This window comes from Scyliorhinus torazame, chromosome 1, assembly GCF_047496885.1.
Source record: "Scyliorhinus torazame isolate Kashiwa2021f chromosome 1, sScyTor2.1, whole genome shotgun sequence".
NCBI classification, from domain to species: domain Eukaryota; kingdom Metazoa; phylum Chordata; class Chondrichthyes; order Carcharhiniformes; family Scyliorhinidae; genus Scyliorhinus; species Scyliorhinus torazame.
The window spans coordinates 222,386,740-222,402,177 of NC_092707.1; the positions used below are offsets into that span (position 1 = coordinate 222,386,740).

The 15,438-nt window shown below is 47.4% G+C and overlaps 1 protein-coding gene across 2 annotated transcripts in view; it reads right to left on the bottom strand.

Annotated features, from left to right (window-relative positions):
- Positions 1-1,755: 1,755 nt before the first annotated feature.
- tulp4a (TUB like protein 4a) overlaps positions 1,756-15,438 on the bottom strand; it is a 691,812-nt gene continuing 678,129 nt past the window's right edge. Inside the window, exon 13 of one of the 2 annotated variants that reach the window (XM_072502637.1) lies at positions 1,756-7,711. In XM_072502637.1, the coding sequence (XP_072358738.1) occupies positions 7,595-7,711 (117 nt within the window). In that variant the 3' untranslated portion in view covers positions 1,756-7,594. The remainder of the gene's footprint in view (positions 7,712-15,438) is intronic. The other variant, XM_072502627.1, reaches the window with a different exon arrangement.

Genomic DNA, 15,438 nt, shown 5'->3' on the forward strand with positions numbered 1-15,438 from the left:
GTTCCATTTTCAATAAACATGGCACCACTATTCCTACAAGAAGGAACTGTATCATTGGTACAGGCTTAATTGGAACCGGGTTGGGTCAAGGGTCCAAGTGCAAAGGATAAATGAGTCACAAGGATATTAAATTGGTAAATTATGTGGAGATGGGGTTCAAGTGGAAAAGGTGGTAATTCAAAGGTCCAGAGAGAAATTAGAAACATGAGAATAAAATATTAATGCAAAAGAACAGGTAATGGTGCACACAAATGCAAGGCGTGTAAAGAACAAATTGAATGAATTGCAGTTACAAATACAACTTGGAGACGAATGGGGGTCATTATTAAGACAGTTTAACAAACCACGAACAATTATCTAATGATGAACACAACATAAGTTTCACATAGGGTGCGATCTAATGGGAAAGTTTCTGAGTATCATTTGTGGCGGACTTTGCTGTGACTTCCCCACCGCTATCTAACTACACTTAGGGTTGGATTCTTCGCCTGTGCCCAGCGCAAGATCGGCATGGACGGGAGGGGGACTATGTAAAGGTCCATTGAACTCTGGCAGAGATTTTCGGTCGGCGGGCGGGCACGGCTGAAGAATCCCGCCCTTAAGTCACATTTTTGGGCCCTAGGGAGTTTCTCACCAGTTTATCCCACACATAGGGCGCGATTTAACTAAATGGGAGGGCGTAATTTAACTAAATGGGAAAAAGTCCCACAGTGAGCGGGTTTCGCCACGTTTCACGGTGCTTGCAATGCCCAGAAACACGCTATTGAACGGCACTTGGGTTAGATAGGGGGCCTCAGCGGAGGAACGCGCAGCCAAGGCAGCACATAACCCCGTTCTCTACATTGAGGAGCTCCGCTCGCCGGAATTCCTCATTTTAAAATGGCATCCCGATCTCTGGAGCTCCCGACCCAACCCCCATCCAAGCCCCAAATCACTATGAGGGGTTCACCGGGCCCCCCCCACACACACCTTCAACACCCGCGGGGAGCACCCCTGGCCCAATCGTCACCGCGCAAAAATGCCAGCGTGGCACCTTGGCAGTGCCAACCTGGTACCCTAGCAGTACGCATGCCAGCTGGCAGTACCAGCCTTGAACCCAGATGGCACTGCCAGGGTGCCAGACTGGCAGTGCCAGGGTGCCACCCTGCTCAAAAGGCACGCATCTGGGGGTCTCCCACAAGTGCTGTGCCGTCTGGTCCCCGTTTGTTGAGACCAGTACTGAACGGATAGATCCCAACGTCTCGGGAAATGGTATATTACAGGGAGAATAGCTGTTTCGCCGGTAATATGCAGATTTTCCAAAAAGTTAAATGCCCACAATGGGCAGGATTTACACTGCAATGTTGTGAGCCGGGTAGATCCCTGGAGAAGGATCTCCCAGCATCTATCGGCCACCTTGCGCTGCTTTTCAGGCACAGTTTGGCTGTTCAATCGCCCACTTCGAATTTTCTCCAGCTCTAGGGAGCTGAACTCAGAGACTGGGCCACCATTTTGAAAGGGTGCCTCGATCTCTAAGTGAGTTTGCCCCGCCCCCTTCCCATGGGCAATGTCACACTGCCCCCCCCCCCCCCCCCCCCCACACACACACACTCACACATGGGCAGTATCCCACTCACCCCAAGTTAGGACACCTTGATATGGGGTCCCTGAGGGGCCCCCCTCTTCAGGGCCACCCACATCCCCTACAGGCCCCCCCTCCCAGGACCCCCATCTTTCACCGCCCCAACCTCCCAGAGGCGCCTACTTACCTGCCCTGCAACCCCCACCTTTCATACCCCTCCACTCTCCTTTCATGGGTATGGCCCCCCTCAGCCCTGACCCTGGCACCACCACACTGGCACCCTGGGAGTGCTCCTGCTGGTTTTGCGGTGCCACTCGGGCACATTGACAGTCAGGGTGGTGGTGCCAAGGTGCCAGCAGGCAGTGCCAAGCTGCCCACGTTCTAAGGGGAGGGCCAGGAAGCCACCCTGCATTATCTCTGGCCACCCAGGGGCCTCCGATGGCCTGGGAGAATCCCCGGGTGTTGTTCCACCTGGTCCAGTATATTTGGCGCCCAGCTGAGTCTCTTAGGCAATAGATCCCGGGAGGCCTGTTTCAGCGCAGAGAAGTCGTGATTAAAACCGACTTAAGCAAGCGCAGCCTGGGGTCCCGCCCATTGTGCGCAAGATTCTGGTGGCTCCGCCTTGCGGGATCTACCCAAGTCGTGGCTCCCGGTCGGGCGTGAAGTGACGTGGCTGGTAGATCACGCCCATAGTGTTTGAAACGGAGAATTGCAAAACAGCTACTAGGATTCTGGATTTATGAAGCTGATTTCAGTACAATGAGTGATACGGTAAACTGGGAAATGTGTTAAAAGCAGATCAGTGAGAGCTGTTCAAAAAATAAATTATGACACTGAATCAGTTCACACTTCTAAGCAACAAGAATTATACGTGCCAAAAACAAGCAGTCACAGACAACTAAGAGAGAACATAAAACTAAAAGGAAAAATGAGAATGATAGAAAGAACGCCAAAGGGTTACAATCCAGAACTACAGAAAAGGAATGAGGGAAGAAACTTGCAATCTAAATCAACACAATTTTATTTCAGATCATTTCAGAAACAAAGGGTGGTCCGAAAACTTGAGAATAATTAAGATTTTGTCAGTGAAAATAAGGAAATGCCTGACAAATTAAGGTAAGAAGAAGGAGGTTTAGAGGGGATTTGGGGATTTTCACCCATTGGGTGGTGGGAGTCCGGAACTCTCTGCCTGAAAGGGTGGTGGAGGCAGAGACCCTCATAACATTTAAGAAGTATTTAGATGTGCACTTGCTAAGGCACACAAGGCTATGGGCCAAATGCTGGAAAAGTGGATTTGAATAGTTTGGTGGTTGGTTTTGACTAGCGCCATTTCTGTGCTCTAGACCTTTATGACCATACTGACAACAGAGAAAGCATGCTGGACATGCCAAGAAGTAAAAATTTACATTGCATAAGCAACTGATGTGGGAAGAAGTGGAAGGCCTGTCATCTCCTGCCTATTTCCATAGCAATCATATGCCAGCCGGCCTATTAATGGCTAACTGGTGAACTGCACCTTGGGGTCTCCTCCATCTCTTTGTTAGTGACACCAGTGCCTTAAGAGTGCTGCAGCGACACAGAAGACTCCTGGGGGAGCGGTCTTCACAATACCAGGGCATTCATGGCCTAGGGTGAGCGGAGGATATCCGCCATCCAGGCCACTGAGGCATCAAGAATGGCAGCCTGTCTCATAGATTCATAGAATCCCTACAGTGCAGAAGGAGGCAATTCGGCCCATCGCATCTAAATTGACCCTCTGAAAGAGCACCCGATCTAGGCCCACTCCCCCACCCTATCTCTATTACTCGAACTAATTGTTGCACACTAGGGACACTTTAGAATGGCCAATCCACCTAGCCTGCATATCTTTAGACTGTGGGAGGAATCTGGACCAAAGGAAAAATGAGAATGATAGAACGAACACCAAAGGGTTACAATACAGAACTACAGAAAAGGAATGAGGGAAGAAACTTGCAATCTAAATCAACACAATTTTATTTCAGATTATTTCAGAAACAAAGGGTGATCCATGCAGACACGGGGAGGATGTGCAAACTCCTCACAGACAGTTACCCAAGGTTGGAATTGGCACTGCGAGGCATCAATGCTAACCACTGTGCCACTGTGCTGCCTCGCTCCAGTGCACTGTTAGTGTTGGGGCGCATCACGGCATAGCACAGTGGTTAGCACTGTTGCTTCACAGCGCCAGGGTCCCAGGTTCGATTCCTGGCTCGGGTCACTGTCTGTGCGGAGTCTGCATGTTCTCCCCGTATCTACTTGGATTTCCTCCGGGTGCTCCGGTTTCCTCCCACAAGTTCCGAAAGACTTGCTGTTAGGTAATTTGGACATTCTGAATTCTCCCTCTGTGTACCCGAACAGGCGCCGGAGACTAGGGGCTTTTCACAGTAACTTCATTGCAGTGTTAATGTAAGCCTACTTGTGACAATAAAGATTATTCTTATTAGATGAAGATGTCACTGTGAACACAGAATTACATCATAGATGATTACTGGATGTGTAAGGCTACATGTTACTAGTCTTTATTGAATAATTGTCACCTCCATGTTGTCTTTCTGAGGGGCTCTCAAGGCCACCTGATGGTGCTCAGGGTGGCATTGCCATGACCTTTCCTTGATGGAAATCAGAGGACCTACGAAGAAAAAAGCCTTTTGGAAGCGTTTGATGTATAGGGGTAGTCATGGCATCTCCATAATCCTGAATTTGAGGGACTTCCAAACAGTTAGCATTTTAGCTGAAATGCTTCCTTATCATTGCCTCCCACCAACTTCAAGCCCTCATGTGGCTCTATATGATCCTCTGCATGTTGGAATGGTTCCAGGGATAAGGAAGTTTAGGTACAAGATTGGGCTGGAGAAGCTGAGCATTCTCCTTGCAGCAAAGGAGATTAAGCAGAGATTTGGTAGCGATATATAAAATTAAACAAAGAAAAGCTGTTCCCATTATCTGATGGTACAAGGCCTAGGGAGCAGAGATGCAATGTTTGGGGATGAGATATAGTTGGTTGTGAAGAAAAACCTTTTACACATCAAGTGGTAATGACCTGGAACTGGCTGCCTGGGTGGTGGCCTGGCCCAAAACAACCATATCCCATGAATGAACAAATAAATAAAAAGTGAAGATGATCGAAGAGCTATGGGGCTAAAGGTGAGGAAGTATTATTCAATGAATGGCATGACACTGGGAAGTTCCGAGGAACAAAGGGACCTTGGCTTGTTTATCCAGAGTTATCTGAAGACAGAAGGGCAGGTTAATAGGGTGGTGAAAAAGGCTTATGGGACATTTGTCTTTTTCAATTGAGGCATAGATTACAATTGAAGCATAGATTACAAAAGCAGGAAGGTCATGTTGAGTTGTATAGAACTTCGATGAGGCCACAGCTGGAGGACTGTGTGCAATTCTGGTCGTCACATTATAGGAAGGATGTGATTGCACAGAAGCGGGTGCAGAGGCGATTCACCAGATATTGTCTAGGATGGAACATTTAAGTTATGAAGGGAGATTGGATAGGCTTGGGTTGTTTTCGCTGGAGCAGGAAAGACTGAGGAGTGACCTGATAGAAGTATATAAGATTATGAGGGACGTGGATAGGGTGGATAGGGAGCAGCTGCTCCCCTTAGTTGAAGGATCAGTTACGAGGGGCAGGAGGTTCGGGGGGATTTGAGGAAAAACTTTTTTAGTCGGAGGGTGGTGACGGTCTAGAATGCACTATCTGGGAGGGTGGTAGAGGCAGTTGCCTCACATCCTTTAAAAAATACCTGGATGAGCACTTGGCATGTCATAACATTCAAGGCTATGGGCCAAGTGCTTGCAAATGGGGTTAGGTAGGTAGGTCAGGTGTCTTCCATTTGTCGTTGCAGTCTCTATGGGCCGAAGGGTCTCTTCTGCACTATATTATTCTGTGATTCTGTGAATATGACCAATTGGATTCGTCTAGAGGGAGCTGGCATGAATTTGGTGAGCCAAATAGCCTTCTTTTGTGTTGGCATGGCTCTGTGCCATAATTACAGGATTGTCATTAATAAATACCAATAAGGAATTCGGGAACATTTTCTTTACTCAGAGAAAAGTGGGAATCTGGAAGTCATTGCAACATTAAGTCATTCAGGAAGGGGTGGCACATGGCGCAGTAGTTAGCACTGGGACTGCAGTGCTGGGGATCCGGGTTCGAATCCCGGCCCTGGGTTATTGTCCGTGTGGAGTTTGCACTTCCTCCCCATGTCTATGTGGGTTTCATCCCCACAACCCAAAGATGTGCAGGTTAGGTGGATTGGCCATGCTAAATTGCCCCTTAATTGGAAAAAAAATAATAATTGGGTACTCTAAATTAATAAAAATAAAGTCATTCAGGAAAATATCAAAGAGGCATTTAAGGGGAACCTAGAAGAAATGAAATGAAATGAAAATCGCTTATTGTCACAAGTAGGCTTCAAATTAAGTTACTGTGAAAAGCCCCTAGTCGCCACATTCCGGCGCTTGTTGGGGAAAAGAGGGAGAAAATGCATACTGTTGATTAATCATTTTTAAAAATTATTATTTTTCAATTAAGAGGCAATTAAGCATGGCCAGTCCACCTACTCTGTACATCTTTAGGATGTGGGGGTGAGACCCATGCAGACACGGGGGGAATGTACAAATTTAACATGGGCAGTGACCCGGGGCCGGGATTGAACCCAGGTCCTCGGTGCCATGAGGTAGCAGTGCTAACCACTGCACCACCGTGCCGCCTACTGCTGATTAGATCTGATGAAGTAAGGGGAACAAGGCTCATGTGGGGCATAAACACTGTTATCGATCTGTTTGACCAGATGTCTTGTTTCTGTGCTATAAAAATCTTTGTAATTCTATGAACTGCTGGCACAGCATACAAATTCCTATTATTAATGGGAAATATCAATAAAAGCTCAATAAGCATAATAAACTGTTTGATTCCAAATTTCTATAAAAGCTAATTTTATTCTGTCTTCTCAAGTATGTGCGTTTGAATCCAAACTCATGATGTTAGCTGGAAGTTATTTTTCAAAATTAAAGTTGTCATGTCTGCAATGCAATAAACATTAACCATCTTCAAGTGCTTGCCTAGCCCCTGTGACAGCAAACACTAGAGCTTGTAGCGATAACTACTACTTCCCCAAATGCTTCACCCTGAACCATTGTTGAAACTGACAGATAAGCTATGCTACAAAAACATTTGTCAAAAAATGGAGCACAGCCTAGCATTCTGCACCTTTAACACCTTTAAGTGCATTTGGTCCCCCTACTGTCCAAAAATAGTGGTTTGCTGATCATTTGGGAAGGCAATTTGTTATTACAGATATATCAGCCTGTCATTAAATTTTTTTTTAAATGTCAAAGTAATAAAAGTTTCTGGCGCAGTGACAATATGTGCAACTAAATGATAATTAGTACTATAATAGCTCAACAAAAACACAAAATGTTAATTTCAAAGCAATGACATACCGCCTCAAAAACGATGTTTTGAACACTTCAGTCTTATAGGTGGAACTTAGAAGCTCCTTAAATTGTTCTTTCCAGTGCTTAAAAGTATTGACACAACCTAGCTATCTACTAACACTATATTTAAAAGTCAGCATTTCATTCCAGTTCCCAGGAATCCTTTGTATTATTCAAGTATTATTAGTGTTATTAAAAACTGCAGAGAAATCAAGTTTCTGTAACAGTTGTACGGGGAAAAAACACACCATAATATAAGGCCATCTAGTTAACAGGTAAACTTATTCTACTGGGTTATTCAGACAAGCAAGGGGCAGCATGTACTCAGCTGCAAAAGTCTACAAAGCAGCAAGATCTCTGAACTGTAATCATCCTAGCATGCATCATAGAAACATGCTCTTCCCCTTTCCTGTTACTTCAAGACCAAACAGGTGAACTGTGGTCCTCTAAAATGAAAGGCAGCATTTTAGCTACTTAGGCCAACTCAGTCACAGTGCACTCAATGTGAATTCCTGGCATCTTTTGATCCTCAGCTCCGGAAAGCACTTTGGTTCTTCCCATTCATTTCAGACGCTGTGTAACATTTGCTAGTGCAACAGCAAAAGCCTGCACTGCAGAAAATGGATATTGAAAATCCAGGATATATGCATTCCCATCAATCCTTCCAAATTGCATCACCTGCAAAAGAAAATAAATTAAAGGGTCTGAAAATAGAACACTTTTTACAATTTGAACAGAATTGGAGGTGGATTAAAGTGCACTAAAAGAACCATATGTCAGTAAACCACTTCACGTTCTGACATTCTGTCTGTATCAAGGGTTTTCAAGGGCCAACATTGTCTACAGGCTTAGGCCTGGATTTTCCACTCCCGTCCATGGTGATAGTGCTCTTCAGCCTTTAATGGTGAGTATTTGGCTTAAATGTATTAGGATATGTGAACATTATGATGTAAGAACAGCATAAAAGGCATGGTTGCCGTAATCATTCGCACTGATCAATTAAACTGATGTGTTTCACGATTGTATGAGTGACCTGCACCTGGAAACATGCACTTCACTCTGGACTTCAAGCCTTGCATCATGCAGCACTTGTGGCACCTCAGATTGAGCAGCACGCTTCGCTGCCAGAACACCATCGCTTGGGGGGGGGGGAACCGGAGAATCGGGGATCGGAGAATCGCCGCCAATCGCGCTCATGCGCGCGGTCAACATGGCGCCGGTCGGGGGCCATTGAAAGAGGCCCCTGCGGCGATTCTCAGCCGGTAGCTGACCGAGTTGTCGCCGGCGTGGTTCACTCATGGTTCCATCCAGCGGGCACTCGGAGTGGCGGCTGCGGACACAGTCCGTGGCCACCCTGGTGGCCGTCACCGAGGAGGGGGCTTCCAGGACGGCCAGGCTCGCGATCAGGGGCCACCGATCGGCGGGAGTGCGCGATCTGTGGGGGGGGGGGCTATATTGTCGGTGCCGGCCCACTGTGTGGGTCCGCCATGTTGCGCAGGTCCGCTGCCACAGGTGGCCCCCACGAGCATGCGCGGACCCGCGACCAAAAGTGCAGGCCCCGTATCGGCAGCCGGAGCTGCGAGGACTACTCCGGGGCCCTGCTAGCCCCCTTCAAAACGGAGAATCACTCTGGACTTTCTAGAAGAGTCCAGAGTGATTTGCGCTCGTTTTCTCACGGGCGTGGGGACATAGCCTCATTACCAGAGAATTCCGCCCAGATGCTCTACATTTAGAACTTTTCAGAGACAGCAGGACCAAGATTTCTCCCTCTGTCTGCATTGGTTTCCTTCGGGTGCTCCGGTTTCCTCCCACAGTCCAATGATGTGCAGATTAGGCGGATGGCCATACTAAATTGCCCCTTAGTGTCCAAATGGTTAGATGGGGTTCCTGGGTTATGGGGATAGGGTGGAGGCATGGGCTTAAGTAGGGTGCTGTTTCCAAGGGCCAGTGCAGACATGATGGGCCAAATGGCCTCCTTCTGCACTGTAATTTCTATGATTCTATGAATGGTGATGTCTGAGACACTATCTGTAAGGTATGATTCTGTGATTATAAAGCATACAGTAAATGGCAGAACCCTGAGGAGTATTGACCGGCAGAGAGATCTGGGCGTACAGGTCCAGAGATCACTGAAAGTGGCAACGCAGGTGGAGAAGGTAATCAAGAAGGCATATGGCATGCTTGCCTTCATCAGTCGGGGCATTGAATATAAAAATTGGCAAGTTATGCTGCCGCTGTACAGAACCTCAGTTGAATATTGCAGTCATTTTCAAACCCAGGGTTGCGACTCGCGGATGGGTTGCGGGTGGGTGTCAGGAGGTTCGTGGGGCCTACGTCACAGTGTTCCTGATTGCGAGGCCATGAATCGTGGTGTTCCCGATCATGGGGCCATGTGCTGGCGTTCCAAATGGCGGGTAATGATGCGCAACGGCTCAACTGGCATTTAAAAATGCCGGCCGTGACCGGCTATCAGAATGCCGGCTGTACCGTGCATGCGTGCCCCCTCAGCAGTGTGCAGGCCCGGAGCTCAGTGGGGCAGATTGCCTCCCCCTGGTGTCTGTGCACTGACCCAGGAGCAGATTTATTTAAAAATCGCTGGCGTCTTCCTGCCTGGAGCAGCGGAAGAGAGCAGGTCATGCTGATGTCACGTGTTTTGGGCGCGAGAGAGATTCCTCCATTTTGCAACTGCTAACAGTGCTGACGTGACTTCCAGAGCCTCTAGTGAACAACCCATGAAAACAGCATAAAGATGATTACTTGAGGTATGGGTTACTGAAGAAATCAGATTCAATGTTATATGCAGGGGAGTACTGGCAAATGAAAGTTTAAAGCCCGCAAAACTTTCAAGACATTTGAAGACTAAGCATGGTAAGTTATAGGACAACCTATTGATTTTTTTCAACGGATGAGGTGAAATTTTAAACCATCAGCTGAAGTCATTATCAGAAATGACAGAAGTGAAAATGGTGGGTCGCGAAGGTCAGCCGCCGTGGGTCCCGAAGGATGGCTGGTTGTCAAAAATTGGTCGAGGCGGGGCGATATACAAGTATGGAGAGAAGGCCAATAGGATGCTTGCACACCAGCTAAGGAGGTGGCTAGGGAGATAGGAAGAGTGAAGGGCAGAGGAGGTTACACGGTCTTAGACCCAGCGGGGGTGAACGGGGTGTTTAAGGAATTTTACAATCGGCTGTATGAGTCGGAACCCTCAGCTGGGGTGGAGGGGTTGAGGCAGTATTTGGGAGAGTTGAAGTTTCCGAAGGTGGAGGAAGGGTTGAAGGAGGGGTTGGAAGCCCCGATCGGGATTGAAGAAATAGCAGAAGGGCTGGAGGCCATGCAGTTGGGTAAGGCCCCGGGACCGGACAGCTGCCCAGTGGAATTTTACAAAACGTTCTCTGAGATGTTGGGACCGCAGCTGGTGAGGACATTTAATAAGGCAAGGGAGTGGGGGGTTCTTCCCCCCGACAATGTCACAGGCCTCGATCTCACTGATCCTGAAGCGGGCGAAGGACCCAGAGCTTTGCGGGTCATACAGGCCAATCTCACTATTGAATGTCGACGCCAAACTGTTGGCTAAAATCTTGGCCTCAAGGATAGAAGAGGTGATAGGGGAAGACCAGACGGGGTTTCTTCAGGACAGGCAGCTAACGGCCAATGTTAGAAGGCTCTTAAATGTGATCATGATGCCCTCAGAGGGAAGGGAGGTGGAGGTAGTGGTCATGATGGACGCAGAAAAGGACTTTGACCAGGTGGAGTGGAACTATTTGTGGGAGTCCCTCCATGCTAGCAATGGGTGAGGTTTCACTGATTGGGTTTGGTTATTGTACCAGGCAGCGGTGGCGAGTGTACGAGCGAATCGGCTGACGTTGGGCTATTTTAAATTGCACCGAGGGACAAGGCAAGGATGTCCCCTCTCCCCACTGAAATGAAATTAAAATCGCTTATTATCACAAGTAGGCTTCAAATAAAGTTACTGTGAAAAGCCCCTAGTCGCCACATTCCGGCGCCTGATCGGGGAGGCTGGTACGGGAATTGAACCGTGCTGCTGGCTTGCCTTGGTCTGCTTTCAAAGCCAGTAATTTAGCCCTGTGCTAAACAGCCCCACTGCTGTTTGCTTTGGCCATAGAGCCACTGGCGATGGCGTTAAGAGCATCAAGGGACTGGAGGGGGTGTAGAACACAGGGTCTCGCTATACACTGACGACCTGCTCCTGTATATCCACGACCCATTAGGGGGGGTGGAGGAGATTATGCAGATCTTAGGGGAATTTGGCCCGTTTTCGGGGTACAAATTGAATATGAGGAAAAGTGAGATGTTTGCAATTCAGGTAGGAGAGGAGACTGGGAGAGCTGCCGTTTATCATGCTGGGAGGGAGCTTCCGCTATTTGGGAATCCAGGTGGCATGGGAATGGGAACGGTTACATAAACTAAATTTGACCCAGCTGGTGGAACAAATGAAGGAAGACTTTCGTTGGTGGGACATGCTCCCGCTGTCATTGGCGGCGAGGATACAGACCGTGAAAATGACGTTCCTCCCGAGATGTCTGTTTGTTTTCCAGTGCCTCCCCATCTTTATCCCAAAGGTCTTTTTTAAACGGGTAAGTAAGGGGATTTCTGGCTTTGTGTGGGCGGGTAAAACCCTGCGATTGAAGAACTGCGGGGTTCGCTGCCGAACTTTAGCAACTATTACTGTATGGCAAACATAGCCATGATTAGGAAGTGGGTAGTGTGTGTGTGTGTGGGGGGGGTGGGGGTGGGGGGGGGGTCGTCGGTGTGCGAGCGAGTGGAGGCAGCATCGTGTAAGGACACAAGTCTGGGGGCATTGATAACGGTACCTCTACCGTTCTTGCTGGCCCAATACTCCACAAGCCCGGTGGTAGTGGCGGCCCTGAGAGTGTCTGGGGGCAGTGGAGGAAGATTATGAGAGTGGAGGGACATCGGTCTGGACTCCAATTTGTAACAATCATCGGTTTGTTCCGGGGAGGCTAGATGGGGGGTTTTGGAGTTGGCAGAGAGCAGAGATTGAGAGGATGGGAGATTTATTCATAGATGGGAGCTTTCCCTGTTGGAGGATTTAGAGGAGAAATTTGAATTGCCGGGAGGGAATGGGTTTAGATATCTGCAGACACGGGATTTTTTGTGAAGGCAGGTTTCGACCTTTCCGCTCCTACTGCCACGGGGGATACAGGACAGGGTAATTTCTAGAACGGGGGTGGGAGAGGGGAAGGTCTCGGATATCTAGAAAGAACTCATGGAGTCGGAGGTAATACAGATAGAGAAGTTAAAGTGTAAATGGGAAGAAGTGCTAGGGGGGGGAGATAGAGACGTGTCTGTGGGCAGATACTTTGAGCAGAGTCAACACGTCCTCATCATGTGCCAGGCTCAGCCTGATACAATTTAAGGTCTTTCACCGGGCACACATGCGATGGCCCGGATGAGCAAGATTTTTGGGATAGAGGAAAGGTGTGCAAGAGGGCCAGCAAACCAAATCCATATGTTCTGGACATGTCCGAAGCTTAGGGGATTCTGGCAGGGATTTGCAAAGGTCATGTCCATGGTGCTAAAATCAAGGGTTGTGCCGAGTCCAGAGGCAGCGATTTTTGGAGTGTTGGAAGATCCGGGAGTCCGGGGGTGAGAGAGGCTGAAGTCTTGGCCTTTGCCTCCTTGATAGCCCGGAGACGTATATTGCTAGCATGGAGGGACCCAAAGCCCCCAAAATCAGAGATCTGGGTTAGCGACATTGGTTGGGGTTCTGAGACTTGAGAAAATTAAGATCGCCTTGAGAGGGCCAATGCTAGGGCTCGTCCGAAGGTGGCAGCCACTTATCGACTTCTTCGGGGAAAACTAAATGTCAGCAGAGGCAATAAGAAAAAGGCGGGTGGGTGGGGGGGGGGGGGGGGGGAGGGAGTTAGGCCATTTTCCATTTAGGGTAGGTGGGATTTGTTAGGGATGGAGATGGTCTATGTACAAAGAACAAAGAAATGTACAGCACAGGAACAGGCCCTTCGGCCCTCCAAGCCCGTGCCGACCATACTGCCCGACTAAACTACAATCTTCTACACTTCCTGGGTCCGTATCCTTCTATTCCCATCCTATTCATATATTTGTCAAGATGCCCCTTAAATGTCCCTATCGTCCCTGCCTCCACTACCTCCTCCGGTAGTGAGTTCCAGGCACCCACTACCCTCTGCGTAAAAAACTTGCCTCGTACATCTACTCTAAACTTTGCCCCTCTCACCTTAAACCTATGCCCCCTAGTAATTGACCCCTCTACCCTGGGGAAAAGCCTCTGACTATCCACTCTGTCTATGCCCCTCATAATTTTGTATACCTCTATCAGGTCGCCCCTCAACCTCCTTCGTTCCAGTGAGAACAAACCGAGTTTATTCAATCGCTCCTCATAGCTTATGCCCTCCATACCAGGCAACATTCTGGTAAATCTCTTCTGCACCCTCTCTAAAGCCTCCACATCCTTCTGGTAGTGTGGCGACCAGAATTGAACACTATACTCCAAGTGTGGCCTAACTAAGGTTCTATACAGCTGCAACATGACTTGCCAATTCTTATACTCAATGCCCCGGCCAATGAAGGCAAGCATGCCGTATGCCTTCTTGACTACCTTCTCCACCTGTGTAGCCCCTTTCAGTGATCTGTGGACCTGTACTCCTAGATCTCTTTGACTTTCAATACTCTTGAGGTACTATGTTTATATTTGTATTGTTTATTGTTATTATCATAAAATTCTAAATACCTTAATAAAAGGTTTTACAAAAGAAAAATGGGTCAGGGACAAAAAGTTTGAAAAACACTGGAATATTGTGTATAATTCTGGTGTGGAGACGATGTTTCCTCTTGTACGAGAATATAGAACTAGGGGTCACTGTTTTAAAACAAGGGGTCGCCAATTTAAATGGAAATGATGCAAAACTTTTTCTCTCTGAGGGTAGTGAGTCTTTGGAACTCTCTTCCTGAAAAGGTGGTAAAATCAGAAATTTGAATGTTTTTAAGGCAGAAGTGGAGACATTCATGGTAAAGAACAAAGAACAATACAGCACAGGAACAGGCCCTTCTGGCCTCCAAGCCTGCGCCGACCATGATACCTGCCTAAACTAAAACCATATGCACTTATGGAGTCCGTATCCTTCCATTCCACCCTATTCATATATTTGTCTAGATGCCCCTTAAACGCCACTATCTTACCACCTCCCCAGGCAGCGCACTCCATATATTTACCACCCTCTGTGTAAAAGACTTGCCTCGCACATCAGTTCTAAACTTTTCCCCAGGCACTTTAAACCTATGTCCCCTAGTACTTGACTCTTCTACCATCTGACTATCCACTCTGTCCATGCCATTCATAATCTTGTAGACCTCTATCTGGTCGCCTTTCAACCTCCATCATTCCATTGAAAAGAGACCGAGTTTATCTAACCTCTCCTCATAGCTAATGCCCTCCTTACCAGGCAACATCCTAATAAACCGCTTCTGTACCCTCTCCAAAGCATCCACATCTTTCTGGTAGTGTGGTGTGTCATGGGAGTGTCCCTTTAAGAAATGTTTTTGTCTTATTACATGGCTTTAGTGATGTCATTGTGTGGGTGGAGCTGGGCTGTGGCTCTGGGAGTTGGTTTTACTTTCGCTTTGGTTTGGGGCTTGTTTTGGTGGCTCTGAGTTTTTTTGCTTTCGTTTTCACATTTGTCTGCTGTACTCAGAAAGAGAAGTCTTGTCTTGTCTCTCTATCTTCAATTTAAAAGCTGTTTCCAGATTACTTGCTAATTTAAAAGAGATAACTGTTTTCTAGAAGGAATTCAAACGATGTTTTGGAAAACAAACTGATGTATCCGTACCAAGTCTTAAAGATAGTAAGAGTGCCATGTGTTGGGCCACACCTTTGAAAAGGGGTTTCTGGTTTACGGGATCTTGTGATTAAATTGGAACAGTTCAAGGGGGAAATTTATTGAGGGTGATACATAGATTACTGTATCTGTGTAGGGTATTTATGTTTGTAGTTGATAATAATGCTTAATGTGTGTGTTTATAAAAATGTTAAGTAAATTCGTAGAATAAAGCTTGTTTTTGATGCTTATGGCCTCTGTTGAATAACACCTGAGAGGTAGGCCCATGTGCTCATCGTAACCAATATCGATAAACAGTTGTAGGTCAGGTGAACTCCATGATATACTTTGGAGTTATCTAAACCCTGGGCCATAACACATTGGGGGCTCGTCTGGGGTAAAAGTCTATCTCTTGTGATTGGGTTGGCTTAGTGAAATTAAAGAGTGAGGGGTGAGCTTATTTGCGTTTGCGTTTCAGGTGTTGTATTCCAGTTCAAGTAGGGAGTGTGTTGTGGACAATGGCTCTTTCAGTGGCTCAGAAGTTTTTTGGAGGTGGAGAAGGTCCACCTTACA